Source organism: Mustela lutreola, chromosome 1, assembly GCF_030435805.1.
Source record: "Mustela lutreola isolate mMusLut2 chromosome 1, mMusLut2.pri, whole genome shotgun sequence".
Lineage (NCBI taxonomy): Eukaryota > Metazoa > Chordata > Mammalia > Carnivora > Mustelidae > Mustela > Mustela lutreola.
The window spans coordinates 62,168,551-62,186,578 of NC_081290.1; the positions used below are offsets into that span (position 1 = coordinate 62,168,551).

The 18,028-nt window shown below is 51.5% G+C and overlaps 1 protein-coding gene across 4 annotated transcripts in view; it reads left to right on the forward strand.

Moving 5' to 3' along the window:
* Positions 1-609: 609 nt before the first annotated feature.
* SLC2A9 (solute carrier family 2 member 9) overlaps positions 610-18,028 on the forward strand; it is a 224,306-nt gene continuing 206,887 nt past the window's right edge. For 2 of the 4 annotated variants that reach the window (XM_059165333.1, XM_059165334.1), the window contains exon 1: positions 610-858. Coding sequence is in view for 2 of the 4 variants with exons in the window: in XM_059165331.1 (XP_059021314.1) it covers positions 4,482-4,520 (39 nt within the window). In the remaining 2 variants the exon portion in view is untranslated. Of the gene's footprint in view, positions 859-3,941; positions 4,521-18,028 lie in introns of all 4 variants that reach the window. The other 2 variants (XM_059165331.1, XM_059165332.1) reach the window with 2 other exon arrangements.

An 18,028-nucleotide genomic window follows, 5' to 3' on the forward strand; every position in this document is an offset into this window, starting at 1 on the left:
TGTGTCTCCACAAATTCATATATATATATATATATGTATCATATATATGATAGATATATATCTACCTATCATACACACACACACACACACACACACACACACACATCCTATTGGTTCTGTTTTTCTGGAGAACGCTGACTAATCACTACCATAATGTAAGCTGACCTCTTGTTCAACACAATCATAACTAAAGCACCCTACTTTTGTTTTTCTTTGGAAACCACAACTAGAGAATGGGTGATACAGAGGCATGGATTTTCAGTCTAGGGGAGAATAATACAGATCACTCAATCCAGATGAAACAGAGGCACGAAGGCAGAATTATCTCTGGGGTGATTTCGCTCCTTAGGAGACATTCGGCAATGTGCAGAGATATTTTTGTTGTTGTCATGGGTGTGGGGGGTGGGGACTGAGGACTGAGGGTTCAAGGGTGCTACTGGCATCAAGTAGGCAGAGGGGTCAGGGATGCCACAAAACATCTTGAAACACACAGAATTATTATTAAGAGGCAAGAGTGCCAGGTTGCGAAACCCTGGTTAGGATGGGGAAAGAGTCGTTAAGGAAATTAACTTCTCACCCGGTGAAAGGAGGGGCATTGCAGTCACATCAGGAAGGAGCTCGAAAGAGGCCCCTGGAATCTAACAGGCAGACTGGACAAACAGGCGGGGCAAATATCACGGAAAAGGCCAAGAAGCTTCAGGGACGCTCTTGAGAGACCAGCCCTATGTGGAGGGAGGACTGGGAGTCCAGCCAGTAGGAACCTCACAGGCGCGACGTGGCTCGAATTAGGCTCCTAAGCATCCATGAGCTCAGAAGCTCTCCCAGAGACGGCAAGGGCTGAGCTCGAGACCAGAGGCGGTAAGTGGCTGTTTTGTGTTTTGTGGCTGTGGTTTGTGCTGTTGTTTTAAGTACTGGGGGGCCCAGTGGGCAGAGCTAGGCAGCCAGAGTTCTGGCCTTCTCCCTCTCCTCTCTTTCTGCCTCTGCACACAGCTACACATGCTCACTTCTCAGCAGCAACGGGGGCTGCATCTGGGGGGTTGAGAGCCGTGGGGGATGGTCCAACACAAGCAGACAGCCCACGCTCAGCAAGGTTTAGTAGAACGTTCCCGAAGAAGTACAAAAGGTGAATTAGTGATAAGCAAGCAACACTGCAGCTCCTTCGTCTGTAAAACAGGGATAGGAAAACACCTAAGATAGTCGCGTGAAGCCAGTGGGATGACAGAGGGACAGGGCTGAGAAAGCTCACACCCCAGGGGATGTTTCCAGGAGGAGGAACAAAACACAGGAAACCAGAAACGCAGTGCTGCATTGACATGGATGGCAAGTGGCACACATGTGACCAAGGGCACAGAAGCCGGTCCGATACACAGGTTGGAGGGGCATGTGAATACCCAGGGAAGCCTTCCAACTCATGGGGAGCTCTGTACGCGACAAGAGTTGGGCGCTGCCTTTAACCCAACTGGAGACTCGAGACTCGCAGCCTTCGCTGATCAGAGGAGGAGCTAGAAGGGAGGAGCTAGAAGGAGAGGCGGGCCGTCCCTCCCGTCAGGCTCCGGGAGGAGCTGGGTCTCCCGGGACACCACACCCTAGGAGAGCCCGGGGAATGACGGAAACCGGTTGGTAGAGGGACTAAGACCCTATGGACTCACTTCCTCATGATGCAACCCAGCAAATCGGAGTGCTGCATTTCTCGTTGCCGCTATAACGAATCCCCACCAACTCAGCGGCTTAAACCACAACGCATTTACTCTCTTACAGTTCTGGAAGTCAGAAGTCTGACATGGGTGCCTTCAGGCTAAAATCAAGATGTTAGCAGGGTCACGGTCCTTTCTGGGGACTCTCAAGGGGAGCATTCATTCCCTTGCGGCTCAGGGCCCCTCCTCCATCTTCTAGGTGGAGGGATGGGGCGGGGGAGGGGTCGGGGAGGGGGGATTCCTTCCCACGTCCCATGGAGTCTCTCTGACTCTTTCTCTTCTGCTTCCCTCTTCCACTTTAAAGGACCTTTGGGATTATACTGGGCTCGCCTGGATAATCCTAGATAATCTTCCTATATTAGGACCAGTTTATTAGCAACTCTAATTCTGTCTGTGACCTTAATTCCCCCAGGGCCATGCAGCCTAACACAGCCACAAATTCCCGGGATTCACGAGAGGAATCAGGGGTGGGGAGAGAATCGCGGTGGTCCCGGGCTGTGCAAAACATGCCTAGGGCAAATCAGAGGTGGTCTCTTCTCTCATAGCGGGTGTGCCTCCTAGAGAGGAGACAGATACAGAGAAGGAGTCATACGTCCCAAGTTTTAATAAATGATAGAGAACGCCTAGTGTGGTCCAGGAATGGAAAGCTATGGTGCACAGTGTGACAGTTTTCAGCCTCACGGTGTCCGGAAGCCTCTGAAGAGGTAATGTCTGAGTACAGCACGGACTATGGAGGAGGAAAGCCATTCTGAGGCTGAGCTCCAGGCAGAGGGAGAAGCAAACACCATGGCCCTGAGGCATGTTTAGGGGATCGAGAGAAGCCAGCTGTGTTGCTGGAGTAAGGTGACAAGGGGAAGAGAGGAGGGAGATGAGGCTGTTGACAAGTGCAGGCGTCAGATCACTGGGTCTTTGTTGGCCAATTGGCTTGGGTTGAAATCTAAGGAAAATGGGAAACCACAGCTGACATTCAAAATGCTCAGTCTTGGGGCTCCTGGCTGGCTCAGCCAGTAGATGGTGTGACTCTCGATCTCCAGGTCATGAGTTCAAGCACCGCACTGGGCATAGAGCCTGCTTAAAAACACACAGGTAGTCTCAAAACCCTGTATCCAGGCATCTTACTAAAGCAGAAAGGTATCAGCGGAAATAACATAAAGGGCTCAATAAACCTATTTTTAAAATAGTGATAAATATGGGCACTTGGGTGACTCATTCGGTGAAGCATCTGCTTTTGATTTCTGTGTAAGTCATGATCTCAGGGTCCTGGGCTCAAGCCCTGAGACTGGCTCCATGTTCAACCCAGAGTCTGCTTGAGCTTCTCTCTCCCTCTCCCTCATGCATAAGAACTCTCTCTCTCTCATATGCATAAATAAATTTTTAAAATAATAATAGATACCATGCTCAGTCTTATTGCTGAGAGCCAGTGGATTGCAAGGGAGACAGGGGGAGGCAGGGAGAGCAGGATGGAGTCACTGCAAGTGTGCAGGAGAAAGTGGGGATGGCTGACCCAGCATGGAGTGAGCAGAAGAGGCAGCAGTGGGGTTGGTCATACCACTGGAGCCCACAGTGGTATGTCGGGCGAGAGGAGCAGTGAGGGAACAAGGAGGGTTAGCTTCTTGGCTTAAGCCCTTGTGCGTGTTGACTGAGACCGAGGAAGGACGGGCGTGCACGTGGAAAACCAGTGGCTTCCCTTTGGCCTGAGGGCTCTTTAAGGGAAAGGGCTAGTGAGCTCAGAGAAGAGGTCCTTTGGGTCAGGGGTACACGACACTCCCTCCCAATGGGTGAGTGCCTGTCACGGGGAGCAGAGAGCCTCTATGCCCTTAGATGACAACACAAAGCCCAGGGAAGGCCAGGTAGACAGGCAGACTGCAGCTCGCCTACACCTCTTGGGATGGAAGGGGCATCAGCCGTGTTGGTCCGAGGAGCTCGCAGCCTCGACTCTGCTGTCACGGGGAGTGCAATTGGGACAAGTGACTGTCAAGTCTTTGCAACTCCTTTCACTACTCCTTAAACAGGAGAAATAGCGCTACCGTAATGCTAATGATCATGGCAGACATTCAGCTCGTGCCTTTCCTGTGCCCCAGGCATACCTTTCCAGGTAATAACACACTTGCCACTCACGGGAGCCTGACGACACAGGTGCCGGGGTGGTTGCCCCCCTGGATAGAGAGGAGCCTCAGAAACGGGGAGGGGCCAAGAGCACACGGCAAGTATGGGGAACAGTCATCACACATTGTACTGTGTCTACAGGATGCAGATTGGAAAGTGCTTCTCCTTCATCACGACCTACCAGGGATGTTGCCTGGAATGCAGTGTGTAAGGTCATGAAGGTTTTGTGATGGTGCAATGCTCTGCAGTTTCAGCGTCAAAAGTAAACAGCCTCAACAGTCTGAAATTCCAGGCGGGAACCAGCAAGTTGGTGCAAAACGTGGACCAATGGCAAGGCATTCCGCATTTCAATTTCAGATCCAGTCCCACCGAGTCTCACAACATGGCTCAGATCCCATCTAGAATGTTCTGTTCCATTGCAGGGGTCCCTTCTTGGAGAGGCATCCTAACAAGCTGAAGCCTCTGTGATCTGATGAACGAGATCAGATCAAAACAGGATGTCTGTCTCATGCGAGGACACCAGGGACCTATTCGTGGATGACGGATGGGAGCAAAGTATTTGTCATCACTGAAGCTGATGTGTGACTATAGTCGACCCTTGAACCATGGGCCCATCAGGGCACTGAATCTTCTGCACAGTTGAATATCCACGCATAACCTTGACTCCCCCCAAAGTTAACTATGAATAGCCCACTGTTGACTGGAAGCCTTACAGATAACGTGAGTAGTCAGTTGGTCCATGCTTTGTATGTTATATGAATTAGATACTGTGCTCTTTCAATAGAGTAAGCTGGAGTAATGTTACTAAGAAATTCCTAAGGAAGAGAAGCTATGTTTGCAGTATTGTCAATGGGGACCCGCACAGATCAAACCTGCATTCTTGGAGGATCAACTGTATCCCCACGATACGCAAGGGACTTCTGGAAATTCCCAAGAAAGCAGCAGTGGGGACGGGGGAATAGGCAAAGATATTAACAGGCAAATCATAGACACAGAGACAGGAAGCCTGACCAATCCTTTAAGGAAATTCCCAGAGGCTTGAAGATGAAACCAGGGCAACTGTTTGACTAGTCGCACTGGGAAACTGGGTGATTCACTGGTGAGGGCAGGTCCCCGTGTGCGAGGGACCCGCAGCTCTACAGTTTGGGACCATGATGACTCAGCAGGCGATGCTCAGTGTTGGTGGGGATGTGGCTGGGGCAAACTTTCTCAAGTTAAATAAACTCATTACTATCTAGAGCCCAGTAATCTGTCCCCACAAGGGGACAGCTAGGAGCACATTTACTGCTGTACTGGCCTTGAGCTGAAGGCCATCTGGGTCTCCGTCCCAGGGTGACGATTTCCCATTCGTCCAGTGAAGCTGGTACCATTTCTCCCATTTTACAGATGAACAAACTGAAGCTCAGGGAAGCAGAGTAACTGGCCTAAGGTCGTACTGCTTGTAAATGGCAAGGTTGAGACTCAGGTACTGGTTCCTATGTATCTGTCTCCCTAACCACCCTCTCATGACAGGAAAGAAGAGTCAGAATTAGTGAAAACCCTTCTTTCCTGTCACTCTCACAGCTCCTGCCATCTTGTATTCCTTCCTTTGTTCCAGATAAAAGCAGGAGAACAGATAGGATTACAGAAAAAAGAAGTCTGGAAGGAGTGACGGTACAGGAGTTATTCTGACCTTCTAGAATTCTGACTTCAGTTGAGATTTTTATCTGGGCCCCCGATGACATTTTGTATCATAAAAATTCCTAAAAAAAAACTAACAACAAGCATATGCTGAGCCCAGTTGCCAGGCACCATTCTAAGGATTTTCTGTCCGTGTCAGTTAATCCTCACAGTAACCCCATGAAGCAGATGGGGTGTTTATCATCTCGCTTTATAGGCAAAGGAGCAGAAACCCGAGAGGTTAGATAACTTGCCCAAGGTCACACAGCTGGACCAGGAGCCCAGGCTGTCTGAGTCTGGGCTCCGCACTTGCAGGAAGCAGGACTTAGCCTGGGAGGCTGTGCTGTGAGACAGAACCGCTAGCCTGCATTAGCTTCTGCTCTGCTCCGGGATAACTTTGCTTTGGACAGATCACAGAACCACCCTGAGCCTTGGTTTTCTTGGCAAGGGGCGTGGAGAGAGAAGGTGTTCCTCCCTCGGTTGTTATAAGATGTAATGTCTGCAAGACAATTAACAAAGGATTGTCAGCCATGTGTCCTTGTTGGGGGATTGCACATGTGTTCCCTAGAGGGATCGGTGCCCCAGAAGGAGTGTGGGATGCTGTGTGTGGCACGTGGACCCTGTGAGGGTGGCCAGAGGATCCTGAGAAGCAGGCGTGGGAGGAAGGGTGGTGAGTGCGTTTAAGAGGGAAGTGAAGGAGGCGGGGTGGTGAGTGCGTTTAAGAGGGAAGTGAAGGAGGCGGGGTGGAGACGCTGCCCTGGCAAGGAGACAGGGTGGGTTCAGCTGACCCCGCCCCCGATGTGGGCTGGGAAAATCCAGCCTCCGTTGGCTCCAGATGCTTGAATGGGGAAGGGAAAGACCTGGGGAAGGGCCAGCCCTCAGGCTTTGGCACCCAGCAGATCTGACTTCGAGTCTCTCCTCATCTCAGCCTGTTTGTGACCGTGACACCTTCCTCAGGCTTTCCTTGCTCAGACGTGGGCTGTTGCCGGCGCCCTTGCCCGGCGCTCAGGGACTCGGGGACGTGAGCTGAGGCGTGTAGGCCGGTGGCATGTGGCTGTCACTGGAAAAGCCACGCCTTCGCTGTCCGTTGAGGGCCAGAAGCGTGGGGGCTGAGCTCCGCAGGCCTTGGAACAAGTCTGCCCTCGTGACTTCAGACAATGGGCCCCCTTTGTCGGCTTGAGTTTCCTGATTTCTTCTTTACAAAAACAGGAAGGAAAACTGGTGATGTCCCTCGGCAACCCCCCCTCTCACCCCCGGCTTTCAGTCTATGCAGTTAGTTCTCTCTCTCTCTCTCTCTCTTTAGATTTTATTTATTTATTTTGAGAGACAGTGTGAGGGAGAGAGCACAAGCTGGGGGTGGGAGGGGAGGGAGAAGCAGGCTTCCCGCTGGGCTGGATCCCAGGACCCCTGGGATCGTGACCTGAGCCGAAGGCAGAGGCTTCACTGACTGAGCCACCCAGGGGCCCCGCCGTTGGCTCTTATAATAAAAACATATTCTTTTTTTTTTTTTTTTTAACTTGACTCTTAGAAGATCAAGATGGGTTTTTTAATGAAATGTTAAAAATCAGAATGAGGAGAAAACAGCACCAGACAAAAGAGGGAAAGACTCTAAGATTTTCTTTGTCTCCCTGTGTTCCCATCTTGTGCCACCACCAAAACCCAGCAGAGGAACAGAGTGTTTTTCAGCAGACGCTTGCTTCCTACAGACGGAAAGACCAGTGTCATGAAACCCTGCTTCTCTGAAGCCCTTGCAACCTTTCCCCAGGAAGTAGCCAGGCCTCCGTTTTTGTATGTGAGCATTTAAATAGGACAAAACAGGAAGAGGAGAAGGAGTGATCATGAAGCATCAGGGGAGGGAAACACTGGGTCGGGGGAAGTTGTCAGATGCTCGCTGGATGGGCTGATGGGGTGCGCTCCCCGTGTCCTCCTTGGCCTCCTAGTAGACAATCTGCACAGAAGGAATCAGTCTAAAATGTCCTGGCTGAGCACCTTGGCTCTGCTCTCAGTACTGCTCCAGGACAGCCATGCACCTGCCAATGATTTCCAGACGGCACGCTGGAACAGACCCTCGAAGGAAGGTCACCTCCGTGCAGGCTCCTCACTGCACAGATTGCCTCTCCTTCCTCTGCCCCTGGCACTGCACATATTAGCACTATGTCTGACTTCATGGACTGGTGCTTGGAAACATGAGTATTGGTGCTTGGTTCTCGTGTTGTGGGCTGGTCCTGTCCTCATCCGTGTGCCGCTCTAGAGCACGTTCCCATGATAGCTCAGCCAGCCTTTCATTGCGCCTTTAGCACTAGGTCACTGAGATTTTGTGGGGCACTTTCTATGAGGCAGACACTGGGCTGAGTGTTGGGGGGGTACAGCGGTGACAGGGACAGACATACAGTCCCTGTTTGGGGGACACAGCAAATGCCAGGCGACAGAATGATCTTAAGGGTGACAAGCCCCAGGAAGGATGCAAACCAGCAGCTGGATGAGGAAGAAAGGCAGGGCATGGGGAAAGTGCAGAGCATCCTTGCAGTGCAATGGGAAGCTGGCATTGACCCTGCAGGAGAGGTGCTGAGAGCAGCTGGCAGCCAGGTGACAGATGAGGGGATGCTGAGAGGTAGTTTGGATCTAGAGCCAGTGAGCATTATGGATGCACAATGAGAAGGATGCATGATCAAAAAGGAAGCAGAAGGAACCAGGAAGCTTCCAAGGCTTCTAGCTGCCGAAGGATGCTAGGAGAGCTGCTTACTGGGATAATAGGGCAACAGGGGACCCAGGATGGGGGAAAAAGTTTGAACTTGGGAAAGTGTTCTGAATCAGAAAGACAAATTTCAAGCGGTCAGCCTACAGATGCCCGGGCCTTCAAGGTGCATGTGATCTGGTCAGGAATAGAGTTTATAATGAACTGTAGCATGCATCACAAAACCAAGAGTTACGTTAAATAGAAAACCAGGCAAGCAGAGGAACACCCACTGATTCAGGGGAGGGGGGTTCGCTCCAAGAAAGGACATTTGAACTGAGTCCTGAAGCATGAGCAGCATGTGGAGGAGGGATCTGGGCCAGGCACAGTCTGGGGAAGGACTCAAACTATCCAGGGAAGGAGGAAATGGTACATGCAGCATGGATGGAAAGCCAGGAGATGCGAGGATGGAGAGTTACATGTGAGGGCCAGGTTCCAGAGAGCCTCATGCGTCACACTGTGCATCCCAACCTCAGGCCGTGCAGTGGATGACCAGATGCACCACCGCCTGAAGCTCTGGCCATGGGGAGCTGTTCCCCAGCCGTCATCTCTCAGGCCACCTCTGAGTGGCTGCAGGTCAACAGCGGTTCATTTGGGCTTACACCCTTGCCAAGCTGATGTAGGCACGATCAGCTCCGATTACTCTCTTGCTTGGTCAGCCGGTGTTGTGGACTGGATCTGTGCGCCCTCCCCAACCCCCCAGTTCCTCTGTTGAAGTCCTGACCCCCACTGTGACTCTACCTGGAGATATGGCCTTTATGGCTGTGATTAAGGTTCCAGAGGCCATAAGGGTGGACTCTGCTCTGATAGGATGAGTGTCCTTCAAGAAGAGACATCAGAGAAGTTGCCCTTTCTCCCTGTCCGCCAGTGGACGACACCCTGAGGGAGGCAGCCATCTGCGAGCCAGGAGGAGAGCTGTCCCCAGAACCCAACCCTGCTGGAACCTTGATCTCAGACTTCCAGCCTCCCGAGCTGTGAGAAAACAAATTCCTATGGTTTGTGCCATGCATTTACAGTGTCATTGTTATGGCAGCCTGAGCAAACCAAGCTGGTCCAAGGGAATTTCCCATAGGGCCAAAGGTGTGAGCAGCCGGGAAGCAGCTATCTCTCACCTCTGTGCTCATAACTGTTCTGCTTTATATTGGGTAATAATAAACACCCCTTGCCCTGACCATGGTCAGCTGGGAGGGACACATGGATCCTTAGAACAACACGTTCTGGATGCCTCAGAGGGTCTACTGGGATGACTCTACTGGTGAATGTTAGCCAGAGCTCACAGTCCAATCCTTTTCATTGAAAACCAACAAAGACTTGGTCCCTTAGAGATGGAGAAAGGTTATGGCCATTCCGAGCTTCTCAGTGAACCTATTTTAGGAGCGCTAACCTTTTGGAGGTACCCGGCCCCTGCCGAGCTGGGCTGTGGGACTGGCCGGTCCAGAAACTTGCTCCAGAAGAAATCTATCCTATTTTCATATTTTCCCCTTTTCTGCTCTCATCACCACCTCCATTGTAATTAAAAATGCCAATCACTAAAGGAGAAGACTGCCGTTTCAACTTCATCCCTGAGTCCTTGGGCTCAGGAGGGACTCTGTGCTGGCAACCTCAAGTGCAGACACCTGGGACTGGATGAAGGAGTCATTCCTCTGTGTGACCAGCAGAGAGGGCAGAGGAATGGGACAGATGCACACACATTGCAGAATTGAGGGAGGGCTAACAGGTGGCACCGCAGTTAGCAACTTGGCTGCCTGGGTCCCATGAAAGCTTGTAACTGGGCCAGTGGAGAGAGTGGTAGGATTTATTCATGATGTAGGCCATGGTGGGGTGGGGGCAGTTCCAAACCCTGCCTTTGCTACTTCTTGGTTCCTGCAGCCTAGGCAGGAACCGCGAGGCCAAGGGAAGGAAGACTCACATGTTCTGCTGAAGAATTTAGGCCTTTTGTATACCAAAGGTTTGAACCTTAGTTTCTCCATTTTTTAAAACAGGAAACACTATAACCAGAAGATTTTGGGGTTGATGTTGAGGGTTCCTTGGCGGGGGGCGGGGGGGAGCAAGACTTAGATTGAGTTTAGAGAGATGATTGTGACCCAGAGATGAGGGAGAGGATGGAGAACCGAGTTCCGGATCCACTCAGCCTCAGTCCGAGACCCAGGGAGGCAGTCCACGGCTAGGTGGACACGAGTCTCCGGCAAAGCCGTGTGGGAGTGGCACACCAGGACGGGGGGACAGAGTGGGGTCTCACAGCCACACACCTGACTTACGCGTCTCATCTGTTGCCAGACAAACTACCTTAGGGCTTTCCAGTAACATCATGTAACACAAGACACTCAAGGCAGTTCTGACAAGCCAAGAACGACGAGCAGCATCTCAATGTTCATGGAGCACAGAACGAAAGGAGGAACTTGAGTCAGACATTCAGAGACTCATGGGCACTCGAAGAGGATGGAGAGAATATGTTACCAAAAATGGTGTGTGTGTGTCAGAGGGGTGGGGGGTAAGGTTTCCTCAAATGCTCCACCATGCCTCATTCTGAGTCTTCCTTCATGGCCACGCTTGTCCTACTCGGAGAGGTTAGAATTTCCCTTTCCAAAAAAAGGGAATCGTAGCTCAGAGTGCTTCCGTGGCCTGTCCAGGGTCACAGGGCTAAGCCCTCAGAATTGGAGCCCTGCCCCAGTGTGTTGGAGCCCTGCCCAGTGTGTCCGCAGCCAGTCTCTGCGCTGCTCTCATTCCTACAGGACCCTTCCCGGAGAGTCTGAAGGACCATCCTGGCGCCTCGTCAGCCCAGTCAGAAGACACGGGCCTCATGGTGATGGCAGCCAAGCCAGCCCCCCTGTTCGCCGTGTGCCAGCGGCATGCGCCGTCTCCTGCGATCCTCGAACCGCCGTGTGAGCGAGTCACTCTTGCCGGCCTCACCCTCTTCTAAACCTCCATCATCTCTCATGCGGACAAGACTGTGTCCTCCCAGGGCTAACACCCCAGCCACGTGGCTGCCTGAGTCGCCGACCTTGTCATCCCACTCAACCCCCTGCCCAAGTTTAGAGACCTTCAATCCTTCCCATCCCTCTTAGGATTCAACCCCGCATCCTTAACCTCATCTACAAGGCAGGCCAGGCCCAGCCCCGTGGTCCCTCAAACCCTCACACACAAGTTCCTTCCCGCCCGGGCCTTCCCGCCTGCTGCCCCTTCCCCCTGGACTGGTACACCACCCCCATCCCACCTCCACACATGTCTGACTAATGGTTACTCCTAAGCTGAGGTCAGAATTTTCTGGTGTTGCCTCTCATACCACCTTACACCATTTTCTAGAATTTTCCATAACTGCACCTAAACATCTACATGACTGTGCAGTTGTGTCATGTTTGATACCCCATTATGTGTGAGGGCCAGGAAATTGGGCTCTTTCTGTCTTGTTCAATTCTGGGGCCATAATTCCTAGAGCAGAGTGGGCCTGACATGGAGCAGGTGTTCGGCGCACACCATTGAATGAAGGAATGGGTGAATAAAGGAATGGATGAGTGGGTGAACCCCAAACAGTCCAGCTGCATGCCTCCTCTCAGAACCCCATTTTGCCTCTTTTAAAGTGTGTCGGAACATTCTATGTCTGTGATCGTCCCCCCCCCTCATGGTGCATTCCTAGGGGACAGGAGCAAAACCTTATTCATCTCAGTGTCCGTGGCACTGGGAATCCAGAATCAAGTCAGCCTCAGGCTGTGTGGCATCTTCCCCCTCCAGTTCTGCTAACTAGCCACGTCACTCTGACTCATTTGTTTCTTCATCTCCAAAATGAAGTTCTGTGTCATGACTCCCCTGATTCTCTTCATTGCGAGGGCTGATATTCTAGGATTGCATAACCAGAAGCATGCACTGCTTCCTTTGGAAACAAACTACGTTTGGGGGATTCTTGTCAGCATCTTCTTTTGCCCATAAGGAGATGCTTTGGAACCCCCAGAGTGTGAGCTTCGAAACACAGAGCCGTTGTGGACCACCTGGGAGCAGAGAGGTTTCCTTCCTTGCTTTGGAAAATATATAGCGTGTCTCACTGGTCTTTAGCAAGTCAGGAAATCAGAAACTAATTACTTAGGATCAGCAAGCAAAGCAGCCTGTTTCCAAAGTGCTTTTGTGCAATTAGGATTTGCCAGGACCTAACGGTCGTAAGCCAGCCAATTAGCTACACAAACGAGTGAATAATGATAAATCTGATCTTTATAATGCAGGCGAAGTCTTGACTTCTCAAAGAGATGAGATTTTATTCCTTTTTTCTAATCTTAGAAGAAACCAGAGGGAGGCCTGAAACGGCTGCGGGGGTGAGCATGGTGAAACTGGTCTGTTTGTGGAGGGTGGTGTTCAACCACACGCCCTTGACCCACGACGCCCATCCTTTGGCAAGCCTCTTCCTTGGCTGCTGGCACAAACCAGTACACGTCTAGAGTCCCGTCGGCCCTCAGTCTGGCCCCTGCAAAAAGGCAGGGCTGCTCGCCTCTTGGCCCCTGGAACGGTGGAGAAAGTGTCTTGTTCGGGACCCGGAAGCGGGCGTCAGACTCTCTGAACGAACTTCCAGGAACAAAGGAGCCAGCATTTGATCCTCTAAGCCTCAGTTTCCAAATCTGTAAACTAGGGATGATAATGGTGTCCTGCAGTAGGGGACCATGCTGTGGGATCACGAGGTCATTTACGGGCCGTGACCCGGGGAAGTGTAGTACATCTCGGAGTCTCAGTGAGAGGAGTTATTTTTTTGAACGTGGACCCCAGATACCAGAAGCTCCTTTCTGTCTTAGACTAGGGTTTCTCAAAGCGTGGAACTCATGGTGCTTTTGGGTTGGTTGTGCGTGAGCATGCGTTTATTGACACGTTTATGCCTATACTTTAAGGTCCATTAGATTGTATGCATATCATTGCTTAAGGCAGTGGTCCTTGACCATGGCCACACCTTACAATCGCCCAGGGAGCTTTTCAAATGCCACAGCCCACAGAGGGGTCGACCCTGGCTTTGAGATTCCATACAACATTCTGCAAGCCCCTTTTGTGTGAACAGCCAGACTGAGAACTGCTGGTTTAGGGCAAAGCTGGGTAAAAAAATAGAAATAACTCAAAGTAATGGATCATCAAGGTGGCAAGCTGAGGCTGAAACTGGAAAAACACAGAGAAGCCCCTGGTCTGTTTGAGGCCCACATGTCAGGATCAGCTGCAAATGGGGTGGGTCGGTGCTCGTTAAATTTCAGACGCCTAGTCCCATGCCAGATTCATTAAATTGGAATCATAAGGAGTAGACCTGGAAGATAGATCTTTGCTCTCATCAGCCTGCCGGCCCTGGTTCTCTGAAGGCTGTTCAGGATCCATGCATTTTGTGAAGGTCAAGGCCATGCCCAGGAGGGAAGGAGGCACTCTGCCGTCTGCCCAACAGGAGAGGGAGGGGGACGCTGACCGGCCAAAGTCGGCCAATCCCCACTTTGACACTTAAAAGGTGTTGAGCCAACATTCACTCCAGAGCAGCATGGGGCAGAGAGGCTGTAATTCTGGGGGCCCTGGGGACTCCCTGGGGGAAGGAGAGGGGGCATGTCCAACCCAGTTCCCTAGGACAGGAAGGAGATAGACAAGTAGGAAGAATGCCCCAACCAGGAACAGACTATAAGAGTCTGTGTGGCAGGACTGTTTCCTGGGTGGTAACTTCACAGGTGAGCTTCGTGTTCAGACGGGTAGCGGGACAGTGAATAACTTCCCTTCTAGAATCTCCAATATTTGCTGCCCAGAAGGCATCGATGGGCATCTGAAGAATTCCATAAAACTTTTGCCTTCTGTGCCTGCAGTCTGGCCACAGTAGGAGCTGGGAGACTGCAGAGAAATTAAAGAGGAAGAAAAACTGCATATGCTGAGTGACCATTCCCCCCAACCCCGGCAAGTGTCTACACTACAGGCAGCAGGCAAGCCACTTAGCCTCTGAGTCTCAGTGTCTGCATTTTGAAAATGGGTTCCTGCAGGAAGATCAGGGGGATGGCCCTCGAGAGTGTATCTCAGGCTCTGGCACAGGGTAGGCTCCTGATACTAACAAGTGGTTACTTGTCACAGGACCAATGCAATGCCTACTGATTCCCATCTTTGCTTCTGCACCGACCTCTCGCCTGGGGCTCTCCCCGACACCTGTAAAATGAGCCTCTCAGTTGAACTCAGTTCCAGATACCCTGGCTTGAGAGCTCTCCAGGAAGTGGTGGGCTCTCTTAGCTGGAAAGAAGCCATGCTGGGAAGCGGTTGAAGCCGGTCATGGGAGCGGAGGTGACCTCTGTTCCTTTGAGCATCCCTTCTCGGGGTCTTGTCTGGCAGAACCCCACCCAAGGGTGATGGTGCCAGCTCTTTATTCCAGCCTGCCCACCTCGGGGGTGGTACTTGCCACCATCACGTCCTGGGTTGCCATTGCCACTGAAAAGAGATAAGACAATGCAAATGAACCAGTAGCTGGAGTAAATAATACTTTTATTGAATAAAGCCATTTACTTACTTGTATACTTACTGATGGATGGGTGGGTGGGTGGACTGACTGGTCAGGATGACTTTGGAAACCGTAGAAGGGAAAAGCAGTGGGGAGTGTTGAAGTCTTGTCATGGGAGACGTGGGGAGAGGCCCAGGCTGAGAACCAAGAAACCCAGTTCAGTTGTGACTCATTTATAACTCCCTGTGTGACCTCCAGTTACTTCTCTGCTCTTTGGTCTTCTCGTCGTTAATATAACTCATGGGTTCCCCACAAAATTCTGGGGAGGACTATCTCTGATGATAAATGCAAAGGCATTCTATAAATTGCAACGCTCTCAAAAAATGCCATTTTTCCCCAGTTATTATTAGTTTGCATTATCATCACCAGTTCCCCACGAACTACCTGCAACACTGGGGAGTAGCATCTCTGAGCTCAGAAGGTCCCAAAGACATATGCCCACTTCACTAACGCTACCTTTGCCTGAGGGGATCCTTTCTGGGCTGCCTGGCCACAGCCCTGGAAAGATAAGCCTAAGTGGGGAAAGTGCCCACATGAGCCAGGAGTCCAGACACCTAGAGGGGCATTGAATCCAATAGTCTCTAATGACAATGTCCCCCACAACTCCATCTTGCTCGCCACTTGGTGGTTCTTAGTCATCACCCATTTGTTGTTTCTTAATCTATTAGTCCTGTTTTGTCCATTTCATTTTAGCATCAGTGCCCTCAACTCTTCCCCGATCAGGTGGGTCAGAACCACGTCCATGCGGGGAGCCGCCAAAGCTTGGGGGAGTATGTGAGCTGAACCGTGTCTTCCCCCAAAAAATGTGTTGAAGTCCTAACCCCCAGCATCCCAGAATGTAAACTTATTTGGACATAGAGTCATTGCCGATGGAATTGGTTAAGATAGAGTCATACTGGAGTAGGGTGGGCCCTGATCCAATATGACAGGTGTTTTTATAAGGAGAGGACGCACAGGAAGAAGGCTGAGGGATGCAGACGGAGACTGGAGTTGCAACCACATACCAAGGAAGGCCAAGGGTGGCCAGTGACCCCGGAAGCTAAGAGAAAGGCACAGAGCAGCACCTCCCCTAGAGCCTTCAAGACAGCACCTTGATCTTAGACTTGTAGCCTCTAGGACTTGTAGCCTCTAGAAATTTCTATGGTCTGAAGCTCCCTGGTTTGGGGTACTTTGTTATGTAGCCTGAGGAGAGGAGTGCAGTCAGGGAACAGAGGGCTCTGCCTTCCAGCCTTGCCTCCTGTGGCCACCCTGGCGGAGCCTCCATGGCTTGGTCTCCGGACCTCACATTTTGTAGCTGTAAGAAAAAGGGAGTTGTGTTGGGCATTTGCCAGTTTTGTTGATAATTAGAATTACTTGGGACACCTATTAAAAACCATCGCTTGTTAGACCTTTCCTCTGGATTTTCGGAGTCAGTGGGTCTGGGCCAGGGCTAGAAATCTACGTTCTTGAGAAACTCTCCAGGTGGGAGCCATGCTTGGCATCTTGCTGTTACTGCCCTCCCTGGTATTCCAGGCTTCTCAAGGGTCAAGCTTTGCCTGTTGACCCCACGTGCTCTATTGCAAGCCTACTGTGGATGGTGTGTGTTTTAATCTGTATCCCCTCACCTTGCAAGCCCAAGAGGGGCAGAAGTACGTCTATATCTCAGCCAGAGTGCCTCGGAATCATGCACGGAACAGAGGGGTAAATGATCTTTCCTGCAGGTATCCCGCTCTGGGATGTGTGACTCAGGACCTTGCAGACTCTTGTTCTCAAGCTCTCTGATGTGCCTCCCTGCCACCAGTTCCTGGCTCTATCGTCCCAGTCCCAGGCTCCAGTCCACCCTCCAGGCTCTTTTGCAGGAACACAAAATACAGATGTAATTCCAAGTCACTTGATTCCGTGGACTGAGTTCTGTGATTCTTCCCATTTCACAGATAGAGTTAAACAAACAAACAAAAAAACCCTGAGGCTTCCAGAGGTCAACAGACTTGCTCAAGGTCACAGAGCAGGTGTGGAGCTGCGGTTTGAAATTAGGATGCCAGTGTCAGCACCCAAATCTCTTCATCACACCCTGTGCCTATAGGATCCTGTCCAGGCAACTAGCCCAGCCCATCTTTTGGCCACTTCCCTCTCTGGAAAGATCTGTCACTCTCCTCACCCACTCACTGCACTCTGGTTGCTCCTCCCCCTATTGGCCCTTCTCCCTGAGCTGCTCTTCTGTTGGAAACTCCTTTCCTTCCTACCCAGAGAGCTGTCCCTCTGGGAGGCGGCGGAGTAAGCCTCTGGGGTATGTGGCCTTTGTAACACACACGTTGTAACCATTTAACTTGCCCACCTGGCTCAAGCTCTCCCTTCCTTCACGTCTTTGCTCACATGTTACCTTCTGGGTGAGGGCCTCCAGAACCATCTTTTAAACATTTGCAATGTCCCACCCCATAGCCCTCTATACCTCCTTCTTTATGGTTTTCTGATGGCTCCTCTCTAATCTAATCAACTATCATTTAATCACAAGTGTGAGGTCTACCTTCCATCACCTTTCCTGAGAATGCAAGCTCCACGAGGACAGGGAGCTCTGTCTGTGTGATTTCATGGCTCCATCCACAGTGCCTGGGACCAGGACTCGGCTGCCGAACAGTGAAGTAGCACGTCCCCGGGCTGCTGTGTGTCTGCCTCCCTCCTGGGAGTGAGTGCCTTTCAAGAGGGACTTTCTCTGATCCATTTCTGTGCCTCCAGCAACTAGCAATAGGCCTGGCTCTCAGGATGATCTCAGCAAGCCTGGGTTGAATGACTGAATGAGGAAGTAAATGAATAAATGAATGGAGGAGAAGGTGGATTTCTTTTCCAGAACAAAGTTTGCTTGGCACAACGCAGCCAGGAAGCATCTATTTATTGCCTCGCTGGCGGCTGCTTCTCAGGGTAGAATGCACCCCCAGCACCACCTCTGGGATGTTGATAGCCCCAGGAGGTCATTCTGCTGTGCATATTGAAAAGAGAGATCAAGTGCCGCCAGCCTGGGCAAAGCCGTGCCATCAGCTGGGGTGTCAGTCTTGCTGGTACCCCTCCCTGGCTCTGTCACTTTCCCTTCCCTGGAGGGAAAACTTGGCTTCCCTTCACTAGGTGAGAGAAATTGCCCTCCTCACCCCAGCCTCACGGAGGAAGTGCCTTTGCTTGCTCAGAGGTCCCTGGGAGCCACTTCTCAGGACACAGAGAGTAGGAAAGGGACAGCAGCCGCAGGTGACTGTCCACTCCCCACTCCCTGCGCCTTCTTGGCTCCCCGGCACTTGGATGTGTTGCTCTGGGCTTTTTCTCTCTGTCCTCACATTCCGGCCCATGCCTCAGCAGACCCAGGAGAGCGACTGTCCACTTTGGAAGGCTAAG